Source organism: Pristis pectinata, chromosome 28, assembly GCF_009764475.1.
Source record: "Pristis pectinata isolate sPriPec2 chromosome 28, sPriPec2.1.pri, whole genome shotgun sequence".
In the NCBI taxonomy this organism is placed as follows: Eukaryota; Metazoa; Chordata; class Chondrichthyes; order Rhinopristiformes; family Pristidae; genus Pristis; species Pristis pectinata.
Window position 1 is genome coordinate 6,188,039 of NC_067432.1, and position 15,875 is coordinate 6,203,913.

At 46.6% G+C, this 15,875-nt stretch overlaps 1 protein-coding gene across 1 annotated transcript; it reads right to left on the reverse strand.

The window, feature by feature from the left end:
- Positions 1-822: 822 nt before the first annotated feature.
- On the reverse strand, positions 823-12,131 carry LOC127584021 (calmodulin-like protein 4). Its single transcript, XM_052040534.1, has 5 exons — positions 12,046-12,131; positions 11,925-11,955; positions 5,651-5,791; positions 3,899-4,087; positions 823-2,826 (listed from the first exon to the last, which is right to left on the reverse strand). Exons 1-5 carry the CDS (start codon positions 12,046-12,048, stop codon positions 2,729-2,731), a joined length of 462 nt encoding a protein of 153 aa, XP_051896494.1. The 5' UTR covers positions 12,049-12,131; the 3' UTR covers positions 823-2,728.
- Positions 12,132-15,875: the final 3,744 nt, after the last annotated feature.

Here is a 15,875-nt window from a genome sequence, read left to right on the forward strand (position 1 = left end):
TTTCTTCATGCAGAGAATGGTGAACCTGTGGAATTCAAGTTACAATATATTTGAGGAGGAGGTAGATGGATGCAAAAAGGCGTCAAGGGGTATGAGAGTGGGAATGTGGTATTGAAGTGGAGGATTGGTCATTATTGACTGAATAGCAGGCCAAGCTCTAAAAGCCAAAGGGCCTACTCCTGTTGCTATGTTCTGTTTTGTATTTTTGACATCAAGGCAATAAAATAAATTGGGTATTAGCCCAAAGTGAATTGTTTACAAAGGCTGGAAGACTTGCATTTATTGACTTCTACAAGGCTTCCACCAAGCTGTGGAGATCAGGCACTGAGTTTGTTAACGCTGTGGGGTTCAGAGGTCCGGTAGGCCTCAGGCGCAGTGTTGAGGGCACTTTTACATCCCTCTGAGGACTCAGCCTTCCCTCTCTCTATAATCACCAGCAATCCTCCAAGTCATCTCTGCTGCTCAGTTCTGTCCTTTTGGATACGCCCTGCCATTGGCAGCCATGCCTTCAGCTCACCATACCCCAAGCTCTGCGTCCCTCCCTAAACTTCTTGGCCTCTCTCTCCTCCTATAAGTTGTTCCTTAAACCCCCCTTCAGTGGCCAAGCATTTGCGCTCATCCCCTATTATCTCCATCTGGCCCAGGGTCAAAGCTGTTTGATGACATTGATGTAGAACACCTTGGAGCAGCATCGCTCCCCTGTCCGAGCCATTGCTGCCTTGACCCAATGTTTCACACCCAGTCCTGGGAGCCCAGACCATTGACTACTGTGGAGTATTGATTTAATGAGAGACAAATACCTTTGTTTGATGGATTTTTAAAATTATTATTATTAATGTACTTACAGTTTCCTGGCCACAGGACAAAGTGATGCCACTAATACATTGTGTTCAGAACATGGAGTGCCATGGTGATGTGAGTTATAACCATGGAAACAGGCCCTTTGAACACTGCACGAACCATCGAGCATCCGTTTAGACTTGTTCTATACCAATCCCACTTTATTCTCCCCACATTCCCATCAACTCCCCCCAGATTTTACCCCTCACCCACACTTGGGGAAACGTGCAGCGGCCAATTAACCCACCAACCTGCTTGCCTTTGGTATGTGGAAGGAAACTAGGACACCCGGAAAACCCAGTGGTCACATGGAGAACGTGCAAACTCCGTGTGGACAGCACCTGAGTTCGGGATTGAACCTGGACCTCTGAAGCCGTGAGGCAGCGGCTCGACTCATTGTGCCACCGTGTTGGGGCTGTTACATCAAGCGGGGTGAATGAATTCTCAGCTGTTGATAGTTGGAGGGGCCCTGTTGCCCAGGGTTGGTGTTTTGGTGATGTGACTCATCGACAAACCCCAGCATTTAGTGAACATCCAGACCACTGGCTCCGTCACAATGCTGCTGGTCTTGGTATCCAATTCCAGTGGATCCCATAACTTCCCATTCCCTGGGAAGCCACATTGATCATTGGCAGTTTGCTGCCACTGCCATACCTCAGTGCCGAGTGTTCTGTCGATGAATGCTGAGGGACTCCAACCTGGTCAATGATAGGAACTAGTCACTAATCCTCCTGGGGGAGAGATCCGTTGGGATGAATGGCCATTTGGTGCCTTCAGCTGCCAACGTCCTCAGATCCAAAATTCCCTCCCTCCAAACAAGTTGCTGGTGAGGCCACATTTGGAATATTGTGTTCAGCCTTGGTCACCCTGCTATAGGAAAGATGCCATTAGGCTGGAAAATATTTACGAGGATGTTGCCAGGATTCAAGGGACTGACGTAGAGAGAGGTTGAGCAGGCTAGGACTTTATTCACTGGAGCGTAGGAGAATGAGATGTATAGAATATAGAGGTGTATAAAATCATAAGGGGCATAGATAGGGTGAATGCACCCTTTTTCCCTGGGTTGGGGAATCAAGGTTTAAGGTGAGAGGGGAGAGATTTATTAGGAACTTAAGGGGGAACTTTCTCCACCCAGAGGGAGGTCTGTATAGCGGATGAGCTGCCAGAGGAAGTGGTTGAGGCAGGTACATTAACAACATTTGAAAGGCACTTGCACAGGTACATGGATGGGAAAGGTTTAGAGGGATATGGGCCAAATGTAGGCAAATGGGACTAGCTTGGATGGGCATCTTGGTCGGCATGGACCAGTTGGGCCGAAGGGCCTGTTTCCATGATGTATGACTCCATGACTTAACCTCTCCACTTTTCTCTTTGAGATATTCTATAAAAAAACTACTTCTCCTGACTTAATATCCGCTGTGACTTGGAGGAAAACTTTGTTCAATAATGTTCCTGTGAAGTGCTTTGAGATGCTTGACTGTTGAAAGTGGTGCATAAATGCAAAGTTGTTAAACTTATCTGCCTTGGTTATCAGAGAAATTAAAGCGTAGAGATGTTCACATACATGAGAAAGTAATATCTGGAGTTTGTCTTTATGCAAAACCCTGTGAAGGGGAGAAGTTAAAATGGTGAGGGTGGATTTAGGATTAACATGAAGGCCCTCTTCACATGACGCACGGCTGATACTTGGGGTGGGCTGTGAGCAGATCGGAGATGTGGATGTTCACCAGAGAGTTGGGTATTGTGATGGGGAAGGCACGGTGCATTCTTCTGGCCGCCACAGGATGTTCTCGACTTGCAGAGGGAACCAATCTCCAACCAGGCGGCAGGTGGACCAATAGGTGAAACGATTGAGAGGTGGAGTTGATGAGGAGGGTTCTGAGGAAGTTCAGTAATCTGCTGGCGGCAGGAGGATTGTCTGGATGAATTTGTCGTATCTCACAACTCCATTCGGGGCGATGTTGGCTTCCTGCAGCAGCTCATCAACTATGGGAATGATGTGCAGAATTTAGTTCAACCCCAATATTTCTGTTGCTACTGCTGTATACAAGGTATAGTCAATGCTACTTATCCAGAAATAGTCTGGTTAATTCAATGAGATCAAAGTTAATCCCACAGCCCCACCCTCCTGTCCCAACCTCCCCACCCTCCTCCATTCCTCTTGGGATGTGTCCCATAGACACCAGATGGCCCACTGTCGGTCTTGTCCCTTTATCCAGGTAGTCATTGTTCCTGCAGAGATTGGACATGGTGACTGGAGGTTCCTAGGTCTGTGGAACCAGCATCTGGAGACCCCACGAGCAAAGAGGCTTCCAGCTTTGTCTTTGTGCTTGCATTCTAGGCGGGGACATTGGAAACTTAAGGCCCACTCCAGAGACTCAAGCGTGTGATCCCTACTGATACTGATGCCAGCCTAGTGCTGTCCAGTCTATCATGAAAACCAGCCTCCCCTCCCATTGACTCCGTCTACACTTCCCACTGCCTCGGGAAAGCAGCCAACATAAGGATCCCTCTCACCCCGGTCATTCTCTCCCCCCACCCCCTTCCATCAGGCAGAAGATACAAACATGAGAACATGTATCACCAGCCTCAAGGACAGCTTCTATCCTTTTGTACTACCTTGATGTACTTACGTTTCAAATGATCTGTCTGAATGGCACGCAAAGCAAGCCCTTCACTGTATCTCATTGTCACGTGACAATAATAAACCAATACTGACGGAGGACTGCTCAGGCAGAAGGGCCAATATTCTGACAAGGACGTTAAACTTGGAAACCTGGAGACCCCCCTCTTGTGATGGAAGAAAGTCTCCCCAGTGTTCTGACCCTTAACCAATATTAACAGGCAATCTTGCCATCTATTTCATTGCTGTCTGTGGGATCTTCCTGAAGGCAAATTGGTTGCCACATTTCCTACATTACAACAATGACCACAAAAGGCGGCACATCAGTGGTAAAAGACTTTGGAACCTCCTGAGCTTGTGGAAGATGATATATAAATGCAAGCCCTTCCTTTAGGAGCTTGGTTAGTCTGGAGATGATATGTCTTGCTTGCTCACCTTCTATGTTGGTCAGCTTCTCTCCCATCTGTGTCAGCTTGGCCCTCAGCTCAGTCGCCATTATGAAACCTCTTTTCTCTTGGTCTGCCATTAACATGGCATCCAGGATCTCCTTCCCCGGATCCTCTTGCTGCTGCTGTTGGTGGATGATGGTGAGGAAGGTCGAGAAATCCAGATCACCGTTTTTTTCTGGTTCAGGAAGGCAAGGGATCCAAGGTCACCAGCTGTGCGTCTGCCTCACCCCTCCCAGGAGCCCCTGACAACAGGGACGTTTCTCCCATGACACTGGTGTTCCCCTTCTCCTCTCCTCATTTATGTACAAACACATTCCCGTGGGCCGTGCCTTTGTTGTGAAGTGGGATCCCAGCTGGTTGTTACCTCCATATCTGGGGTGCTATGGCAACCGGAGATCTCAGCTCTCACCTCACCACTGTTCAGCAGAGTGACTTTAAGATATGTTACGTAATCTCTCCATCCATAGAATCAAGGAGATGCAGCATGGAAACAGGCCCTTCGGCCCATCAAGTCCATGCCAACTACCCATTTACATTAATCCCATTTTATTCTCCTCAGATTCCCATCAACTCCCCCCAGATTCTACCACTGACCTAAACATTAGCTGCAATCCACAGCAGCCAATTAACCTACCGACCCTCGTGTCTTTGGAATGTGGGAGGAAACTGGAGCACCCGGAGGAAAACCAACGCAGTCACAGGGAGAACATGCAAACTCCACACAGAGAGCACCTGAGGTCAGCATCAAACCTGGGTCTCCGGCACTGCAGATCAGCAGCTCTAGCAGCTGAGGTACTGTGCTGAACATCAGCTAACTCCGATACTAACTCATATTCACCCATCTCCGTCAGAATCTCTAGCTACTGGTTAAGCAAAACTTCAGTTTTAAAATTCTCGTCCTTTTTTTCATTGCCCCTGCCTTTCTCTGTAATTCCTTTGTACTTCTCCATTTCTGATCTTTCAATCGCCCCTGATTTGTAACACTGCAGTGATCACGCTTGTCCCTTCAGCTGCCAAGGATCCAGGTTCTGAAGTAACCTCCCCAAACCTACAATCAAAGGCAGAATCCTGGTTAGGTCACACCAGGGGTAGAGTGAACAGTCTCCACTTTACAAAAAGAAATCTCAGGCTTTACAGAAGGTGCAAAACAAAAGTGTGCAAGGGATACAAAAATTAAACAATTGCCGTTATTAGGAAAGAGGTGAGTTCTCTTCACTAGGAAAGCAAGGATTACGACTCACCTGAGGGTTTAATATTGTTAAAGGATTTGATCAGACGGAATAAGTGTTTCCATTTGTTGGGATGGGCTTTCCAAACCAGAGGGTTGTCACTAATAAACCAAACCAGGAATTCAGGGGAAAGATCTTTACTGAGGGAGTGCATAGAATATGGAGACACAGGAGACTGCAGATGCTGGAATCTGGAGCAACCAACAATCTGCTGGAGGAACTCAGCGGGCCGAGCAGCATCTGTGGGAGGAAAGGAATTGTCGACGTTTCGGGTTGAAACCCTGCATCAGGACTGAATCTGCTGGTAGGATATGGATCCCAGTGCCAGTGGGAGGAGCTGGGAGGATTAGCAGAGATGCATTTAGCTGGACAATGGAGAAGAATGGGACGAGAACAGAAAAAGTGTTAAGATGCTCAATGAAAGAATGCTGCCACAGAGCAGATGGACCGAATGGCCTGTTTCCGTGCTGTAACTTGTGAGAAATTCCACTAGGACGTTGGTGAGATACCTATTTTATGATGCAGCAAGTGTCTCTCCACCTCTCCAGGAGTGGGTCTGGTTCCCAGGCATCGCATCACTGTGATCAGGTCCCTGGTAGATATCTTGCCTTTCCGAGTCTTGTCGTACAGGGAGAAGCACTCTCTGAATTCTGAGGAGACAAGGTTGGGTGAGTCACAACACAAACCGTTCATGAAGGTAAGCTACTTTGAAAGGCCTTCCTACACATGAGAAGCACTGTCACAGTTGTGGAGCATTAGTCCGTGTATTATCCTGGTAAGAAGCAGGTGTGATTAATGTTACCTCTGCCTCTATCAACTAAAAGATCTGGTTGCTGTAAACACTGAGGTCACCTGGAGCTTAATTGCCACATGGGGGTATTTTTACAGCTGACAGATGCTTGCAGAAATATGATTACAGGTTAGGTGAAGTCAGCACGTATGTTTCATTTGAAAAAAATACATAGCCGGAGTATGCTGGCTGCAATATGTACACACCGAGGATTGAGAGTGATGGTTTATAAGAATGAGCTTTAATGCTTGGCTAAATCCTTCTGTTATGAGTCTTCCCCCATCTGGATTGCTGCACTCTTGATGTTAACCTACGCCGCACCCCTCTACTGTCTCCACCTCCCACCTCCCAACCTGTTTCTACTCTTCCCTCCCCCATCTGCCTATCACCCCTCCTCACCTGGATCCACCTATCGCCTGCCAGCTCTTGCCTCACCCCTCCCCCTCACCTCTTTATACTGGCTCTCCCTACAACTACGTCTCGTCTTCAGTCAACGGTGGTTGTTGAAGAAGCCTTTGGCTTGCTGAACTGAACTTTAAGAACCATTCCATCCAGTCCAGGTGCAGGGTCTTGGCTCCAAACGTTGACTGTCCATTTCCCTCTACATTTGCTGCTCGATCCGCTGAGATCCTCCTGCAGTTTGTGTGTTGCTCCAGTTCCAGAATCTACAGTCTCTCCTGTTTCCATCTTAACTCGTGCTGAGGACTCTGATTCCTTATTCTGCACCCAGGGCCAAGATGCAGATGATTACAGACCCTACTGTCCTGAAATCCCCCTCATCTACTAACCAGGTTCAAACTGAGCTTCATTTTGAGATGATGAAGGATTTTTTAAAAATATAAAAGTGAAAGGTTTCACTCTCCAATCATAACCTCTCCTCCACTTCTCAATTCAAAGCTGTGTCCAGCTGGGAGGATCGGGTGTCCTGAATTCAATAATAAATGACCTCTGACAGTTGTCAAAGAGAGCAGAACAAAGCACAGCCTGAAGTAACCTGATACGGGACTCATCTACAAAGCTGTCCCCATTCACCTGATTAAATGCCTCTCGGTATAATTGTTTCTGTTAGTCTCAGGGCGTGCCTGTAACGAATACCGTGCATTATGTTTAATGAATTTGTTGTTTTTTCCCATCACAATTCCAGACTGTCCCAGACTCTTTTCCCAAGTGGTTCAGAGCTTTGGTACCCAGCAGGGTTTGAATCCCGCTCTGGACAATCTGAGCCCATGGAGACTGGAGCCTTGGCTCTTAATTCCGGGTCTGCTTCCTGTGGGATAATGTGGGGTGGGTAGGGAACCCCGTGTTATCTCATGGGCATTGGGAGAACCGTCAGCCAATGAACCCTATCCCTCATCAGGATCAGAATCAGGTTTATTGTCACTGACACATGTCGTGAAATGTGTTGTTTTGCGGCGGCAGTCCAGTGCAAGACATAAAAATCTATACATTATTCCTTTTTTTGTACCATTTATTTAGTTTATAATGAAGTAGTATTCATGGGTTCATGGGAACCCCACACCATGGGAAAGGTGGAAATGAACGGCAAAACCAAAGAGCTGATTGTTGACTTCAGGAAGGGGAAGGAGAGGGAACATGCACCAGTCTATGTTGGGAGGTTGGCGGTGGAGAGAGTCAGCAGCTTTAAATTCCTGGGTGTTAACATATCGGGTGACCTCTCCTGGGCCCAGCGCATAGATGCAATCACAAGGAAGGCGTACCAGTATCTATTTTCTTAGGAGGTTAAGCAGGATTGGCATGTCACCAAACACTAACAAACTTCTATAGATGTACTGTTGAAAGTGTCCTGACTGGTTGCGTCATGGTCTGGTACAGCAATTTGAATGCGCAGGAATGTAGTAAGCTGCAGAGATTAGTGGACTCAGCCCAATACATCACGGGCACATCCCTCCCCACCATCAGTAGTATCTACATGAGGTGCTGCCTCAAGAAGGCAATATCCATTATCAAAGATCCCTATCATCTGGGCCATGCCATCTTCTCGCAGCTACCATTGAGCAGGAGGTACAGAAGCCTGAAGTCCCACACCACCAGGTTCAAGAACAGCAACTTCCCTTCAACCATTCGGTTCTTGAACCAACCTCTGCAACCTTAATCACTACAGTTTAGCAACACTGATAGCACTTTGATCACTTTGCACTAAAATGGACTTTTTTTTGTTCTAATTGTGTTCTTTCTTGTATAATTTTTGTATAATTTATATTTTTCTTGTGAATGTTGTGTATCTGGTGCTCTGTTCCTGTGCTGCTGCTGCAAGTAAGTTTTTCATTGCACCTGTGCACACATGGACTTGTGCATGTGACAATAAACTTGACTTTGACTTTGGAAGGATGGTTTAGCAGGCCATTCATTAGGAGCTGAGCCCACTACTGATGCAGGCTCCATTGGTTTGGTCTTGGACACCAGCTTGAATTTACAATAATCCTTGCACACCCGCTCCAAGAACGGCAGGTGCTCTCTGGAAGCTGACACGATCAATAGGAAAGGCTTCCCCGTGTCTGATTCACCCGGCGGAGTGATCGAGTGTCCTATGTCATGGACTAACTACATCCTGACAGCCATCAAAGAATTCAGAGCAAAGCTGTTTGTTAGGAGCCCAAATTACAAAGGAGGATTCACTCAGTCCCTAGCCGGTTACAGTTATCATCTGTTTAAGTCTTGATCACGTTTTCTGGCCTACAACTTCCAGTGTCTCCATTTCTGCCCCTTACTTTATTATCCAATGATGTTTCTGTGAAATATCTTGGAATCTTTTACTTTGTGAAAGGCACTGGATAAATGCAAGGCATTTTTACCAGCATCCCACTTCTGTTGCAAACTATTGTACAGGTCCTTCCCAGGTTACGGACACCTGACTTATGTACAGCCTGTACATAGGAACGAGTGGTTGGGAGACCGGTGGAATGGATTTGCCGGCTGCTGAGGGGCTTCAGGCATCTTCTGCCGGGTGGGAACTTGGTTTGTGGCTCTGGTGCAAGGCTGGGTTCACAGTACAAGTTCTATCTTCGTATAGCATGAATGAAACAAACCAAACAGAGCACAGACATTACTGAGTGTAGATAACAGTTTACCTGCTACAACAATCTCATTGCATCTTGCAGAGAAATCTCAATGATTGAGTTGAAGGCCCCGTGTTAATGACACATTGCCTTGCCTGGCTTGTGGTTTTATTTTAATATGTTGCCAGGCAGCTGCATTTCTGACTTACGAACTGTTCAGGTTATGACCAGTTCTCAGGATTGGAACCCTGTTGTAACCTGGGGAGAGCCAGTAATAAACGTGGACACACCAGAGACTGGAATCTGGAGCAACACACAAAGCGCTGGAGGAACTCAGCAGGTCAGGCGGCATCTATGGAGGGAAGTGGACAGTCAGCGTTTGGGGGTTGAGAAATCTGGACTGGAAAGAAAGAGAGGAGATGGCCATAAGGTGGGGGGAAGGGGTGGAGCAAGAGCTGGCAGGTGATGGGTGGATCCAGGTGAGGGGGTGATATGCAGATGAGGGCGGGAATGTTGCCAGAAACTGGGAGGTGATTGGTGGAAGCGACAAAGGGCTGATAATGATGGAATCCGATAGGAGAGGATGGCGGGGCATGGAAAAAGGGAGGGAGGTCGGGAGGGGAACCAGTGGGATGAGTGTGTGGGCGATGAGCAGAAGTAAATGTGGATCGTTTATTGTTGCCACATCCCAAGGGTTGTGGGAAACTGGAAAGGCACAGTGGGGAGTTGTCAGGATGATCCCATGCTCCCTGCCGATTGGTGCTGGGAGATTTATCAACACATGTCAACTTTGCTTCAGATCCTCATCAATGGCCATGTGCCACGTGTAAGGCTGGGCATTGGGTATTGGCACAGACAACATCATCGCCAATTCCAGTCCTACCTTCACTCAATGCCCATACACTTTAATGCTGAACAACAAATTTTATTTATTCATTACTAGGGATAGTGAATGGCTCTTTCCCCACTCTGATCTGCTCTTGTAGCCACAGCGTTTATGTGGCTGGTCTAACTGAGTTTCTGGTCAATGCTGACTGCAGAATGTGTCCACTGTAATGTCAAGGCTAGGTGGTTGGACTCTCTCTCACTGCAGACGGTCACTGCCTAGCACCCTTGTGGTACATCTGTTATTTTCCACCCATCTGTCCATGCCCGAATGTCGCCTGGGTCTTGCTGCAAGCAGGCCTGACCTGTTTCCTTTGCCGAGGTGCTGTTTCACAAGTGGAATTGAGCACTGTTGAATCGTCAAACGTCGACACTTCTGGCCTTATGAGGGCAGGAAGGTCACCAAGGGAGCAGCTGAAGGTGGCTGGGTCTAGGACACTGCCCTGAGGATGTCCTGAGGCAACCACAAACATCGTTCTTTGTGCTCACTATAACTGAACCACTGAGGTGTTTTTCCTTCAATGCCCATTGACAATTTTTGACAATTCCATCCCCCCCCCCCCAATCGCCAAGACACATTACCCTCCCCCACCTGTCCATCACCCACACCTACCTACCTAGGATTCTCCTCGCTTGGTTCACCTTTCCTATCCCTTTTCTCCCCTGTTTCCAATGCTCACCCCCATCATCTGTTTCCACCTATCACCTTTCAGCCTCTCAACACTTCCCCCTCCCTCTCTCTCCCTTGGCTACATCTGTTGATTATCCACCCCCCCCCCCCAACTGAGTTCCACCTATCACCTACCAGCTTCTGTCTCACCCCTCCCTCTCGCTTCTCTATACCAGCTACCTTCCCTCTACCCCCCCCAGTTCTGATGCAGGGCCTTAACCCGAAAGGTCGACCATCCCTTCCCCCCACAGATGCTGCCTGACCCGCTGAGTTCCTCCAGCAGTTTGTTTTTTTGCTCCAGATTCCAGCATCTTCAGCCTCTTGTGTCTCTAGATTAGGACAAACTGTTCCCATTGGTGGAGGGGTAAAGAATTAGGGAATACTGGTGATTGGCAGATGAACCAAAAGTGACATGAGGTAAGATTATTTTACACAGTGGGTGATTAGGGTCTGCAATGCACTGCCGGGGGAGTGATGGAGATCCAGTGTAATGTTGCAAAGGGAGCTGGATGATTGTCTGAAAACAAAGGACTATTGGGCGAGAGTCAAGGTGGTTTGCTCTAAAATAGAGCTGGGACAGACTTGATGGGCTGAATGATCTCCTACTGTGTCGCAAACATTCCGGGATTCTCTGATTAAATTGTCCATCTAAGAGGGAGATGGAGAAGGATTTTTTTCTCTCTCTGTGCTGTGAATCTTTGGAGTCTGTGTCGTAGAACTCTGTGAGGGCCAGATCACCAAATATATTCCAGGCCATGAGAAGGCGGATTTTTCAGCAAAAAGGGTATCAAGGATTATGGGGATCAAGGAGGAGAGTGGAGCTGAACATAGAACATAGAACACTACAGCACAATACAGGCCCTTCGGCCCACGATGTTGTGCTGACATTTTATCCTGCTCTAAGATCTATCTAACCCTTCCCTCCCACATAGCCCTCCATGTCTCTATCATTCATGTGCCTACCTAAGAGCCTCTTAAATATCCCTAATGTATCTGCCCCCACAACCTCTGCCGGCAGTGCGTTCCACGCACCCACCACTCTCTGTGTGAAAAACTTACCTCTGACATCCCCCTTATACCTTCCTCCAATCACGTTAAAATGATGTCCCCTCATGTTAGGCCAAGAACAGATTGGCCCAGATCTTACTGAGTGAGCAACTTGCATCAAGGAGGAGTGAAGGGAGACGAGAAAGTGGCAGCACAAGGAGGAAGGAGTTTTGACGAGGTGTGCAGTGAAGGGGAGGGACACAGTGGAGGAGTTTGAAGAGAGAGTTCCGGAGAGTGAGGCTGTGGTGAGTGGAGTCTCAGTGTAACGGGAGAGCAGAGAGTAGATGACAGGTCCTGGAACTGGAGACAACTCCAACACCCTTCAAAAAACTGGTAAATAAAAATACTTGACATGTATTAAGGATTATACTCACCCTGGATTTGATCTTGGGTAAGAAACTTAGCCTGTAAATGAGAGGAAGAGAAGATTATTGCCAAGTGTGTCCACATCAGCAACTTCCTCAAAAGCACTACCATTCTCCTGATTTATTTTACCATGTTGTTTCCTTCTCCGTTCACTGTTTTCTTCTCTTGCTTTTTAGCAGTGTGTTTGTTCCTCTCGGTGTGATCCTAGAATGCTTGACGTAACCTTTGTCTATCTGATTATAGTCTAAAGTCCTCCAATCCACAATGAACAATGCTCACTGGATGCAATAAATACCCTGGTCGCTATGGTTACAGGATCAGGCTTCCCACAGGGTCAAATTCCAGCAACCAGCTGCCAGTTCATCTGACACACGCACACACAAGCACACACATACAAAGGACAGTCGCACATGCATACACAAGCGAGTACTCACATGAAAACTCATGCACACAAATAAACACACATGCAAGCACACATATTATATGCAAATATACATGCACAAGTTCATCAGTAAGCACATACCTACAACCTGACAGTGGTTGAAGTGCAAGGCTAGGGCTCACAAGGGGTCAGAGATGCAGTGAATATTTTTTCTCTCAGAACATTATAATATTTTGGAATACTCTTGCTCGTGGAAGCAGAGTCTTTGAATACTTTTAAGGCAGAATTAGATAGGTTCTTGTTAAACGGGAAGGTGAAGGGTTACTGGGGATGGAGGGCAATGCAGACGTACAACATAGAACATAGAACAGTACAGCACAGTACAGGACCTTCGGCCCACAATGTTGTGCCGACCTTTAATCCTTGCCTAAGACTATCTAACCCTTTCCTCCCACATATCCCTGTATTATAGAACATAGAACAATACAGGTAAGATTAGATCAACCACGATCTTATTAAATGGTGGAGCAGGCTTGAAGGACCTACTGCTTCTAATTTTTACATCTCTGTGTCAGAACCACTCCCCTCAGTCGGACGGTCTCTCCATGATGTTCAGCCCATCCCTTCCTCTCCTTTCTCTCCTGCAATCCCACATAGGGCACAAGCTTTCAATCCCCAAACAGGGTGAGACTAGAAGTAGAGGACATAAGTTTAGGGTGAAAGGTGAAATATACAAGGGGAATCTGAGGGGAATCTTCTTCACTCAGAGGGTGGTGCGAGTGTGGACGAGCTGCCAGCGGAAGTGGTGGATGCAGGTACATTAAAGAGAGTTTTGGATAGGTACATGGACGGGAGGGGTTTGGAGGGATATGGTCCGAGTGCAGGTTGATCAGACTAGGCAGAAGATCAGGTCGGCATGGACTAGATGGGCCAAAAAGCCTGTTTCTGTGCTGTATTGTTCCATGACTCTGTAAGAATTATCACATGCATGTTTCTGAAGACTAGGTAGAACATCATATCATAAATTAAAAAGAACATCCTGTCGTAACTTAAAGCTCCAATGCTCTTGTTTAAAGTTCTTCAAGCGGTGACTCTCCCTGTCTGATCAAGCCTCACTAATCCCTCCGCAAATTCCACAATGCTCTGACTCTGTCCTCTTGGACACCGTTCTCTCTCATGGAGGCTGTGCCCTCAGCCAATTAAATGCCAATCTCTGGACTTCCTTCTGTCAATATTCCAGCTTTGGCTCACTGGGTCGGGCCGCGCTCTCTCCTCTCTGTAATGGATCCTGGGTTCGGGTCCCACTCCAAACACTTAGCTGCGACTCCAATGGGTTACGCCTCTGATGAGACCTTACACTAATGCCCTCATCCACTCTCACAGGTAGATGTACAACTCCATTGCATTATTTCAAAGGAGGGAAGAGGAGATGCCTCCTGTCACCTGCCCAACACCTATCCCTCAATAACTATTACTGGGTAATTGATCATCACTACATTGTTATTTTTGGGAGTTTCCTTTGTACAACTTGGCTGTTGGGTTTTCTCACTGACCTTAATAAAATCCAGTGTTTTTGAAAGGTATTGTAGGAATGCCATTCTCCCTTTAATAAAACTCAGTTCATTGATTGAGTTTTTAGTTTGCAGTTTTTCTAAGGTCTCCATGGTTGTGACAGGAACCATCATCCTTCCCCACCCCTTCTATTGTCTGTGATGATTTCTGATATTACAAGTTGCTTACCAGACGCTGAGGAGGACTTGGATAAAGTGCCCAGGAGATTCCCTGGCTGTTGTACATTGACGGTAAGGGTTAGAGTTTTTTGCCCTGTGACCATGCTCTGTAATATTGTTCTGAAATCCCATTAACACATGTGCAAAGTTCATTGCATTTTTGACCAAGATGCTTAAAATAGGAAACAATTTTACTGAAGTTGATGACAAAGGAGTTGCACAATCATCAGCGTAAATTCAAGGGACTTGAATTAGATTTCAGCAGTGCATCAGTCAACTTCATTGGGAGCTTTATATCAGAGATTATGAAAGAGTTTGAAGATTGCAGAAACTAGGTCTGACCATTCTGTAATAAACTAGAGATTAGTGAAAATAGGTCATGTTTTGTTTTAATACAATGGATGAGGCCGGATGCAAATCAATGTTTGCTTCTCTCTTTTCTATAATCTATTTAAAAGGTTATTCCATACAAATAAAAGAGCTTAATCCACCAAATGGCTGAGTATCACGATAAATGCTGAGATGTCTTCACGATTGTTTCAGTGTTTCAGGCCATAATGAAATAACCTGAATTTTGTGATTTTGGTCAAATCCCTGCTTTAATCCAATGTAAGCTCGAGGACAGTGCCTCATCCTCCATCTGGGCACACTGCAGTCCTCGAGATTCAAAGCGAACTTGCTTAGATGGACATCTTGGTCGGCATGGACCGGTTGGGCCAAAGAGTCTGTCTCTGTGCTGTGTGACTCTCTGTGACTCAATATTGAAATCAACAACTTCAGATAACAGCCTCTTCTGTTAGTGTCGGAACTGGCCAGTTCTGATGTTAGGATATCCACTTGCAATGTTAACTTGGGTTTTTTCCCGTGTCCATAGCTGCTCTGGTCTGCTGGGTGTTTCCAGTGTTCTCTTTTGTTTCTGATTTCCAACAACTGCCACGTTCTGCATCTCACTGTTCCAGCACGTTCTTTTGTTTCCTTCCCGTCTCTCTCTAGCTGCCCTGATTAATCCATAACCTAGATGGCACCAAAAGCTTAATGCCACCTGGACAACCTTGGTTTCTACCTATTGCAGACATTCCCTTTGTTCTCGCCACCCTCCCACTCCCTGCAGCTTAAATCTCTCTTGTTTCCTCACTTCTGATGAAAGTCTTGGACCTGAAGCGCTACCTCTGCTTCTCTCTCCACCCATGCTGCCTGACCTGCTGCGTATTCCTAACAACTTCTGTTTTTATCCCACATTTTATTTTTCCCTTCTTGAGGTACATTCCTTTGCCATCACATGAACATCTTGTGTTATTGTCTTTAAAGGATTTTTGTTTTGTTTCCTACCTCCCTTGAAGGCAGTGATTCATGGAATCAACAATGTCTATTAATATAGCTGCTTAAACCTAACAGAAACCTGCCCAAGTACTTCACAGGTATGTTACCAATTTAAAGGTGGATGAGGAAAAACTTGGTCAACGAGGTCGGTTTTAAGGAGGAAAAAGAGGTGTTGGAAAGCAGAGGGTCAGGGAAGGAAATCCTGAGCTCAGGGCCCAGGCAGCTACCAATTGCCGAATGACTAAATCCAAGGAGGGGCAAGAGGCAAGAAATGGAGGAGTGCAGACATCTTGGAGGGATGCTTTGGCTGGGGGAAAATAAAACCAAAAGTCACAGGCTCCAAATAAGGGGTCCGCCATTCAGGACAGATACGAGAAGAAATTTCTTCACCCAGAGGGCGAATCTCTATCAAAGAGGGCTGTGGAGCCTGGTACTGAGTGCATTCAAGATAGAACCCAATGAATATTTAGATATAAAGGAAATTGGAGGAAATGTGGTTAGTGCAGTCAAGTAGCACTGAAGTAAAA

Coding starts and splice junctions, on each gene's coding strand:
- LOC127584021 (XM_052040534.1), bottom strand. Junction 5,792..11,924: donor TACCCAAGATCAAATCCAGG/GTGAGTATAATC, acceptor TTGTCTCCTCAG/AATTCAGAGAGTGCTTCTCC. Junction 2,827..3,898: donor GAAGCTGACCAACATAGAAG/GTGAGCAAGCAA, acceptor TCATTCCCATAG/TTGATGAGCTGCTGCAGGAA.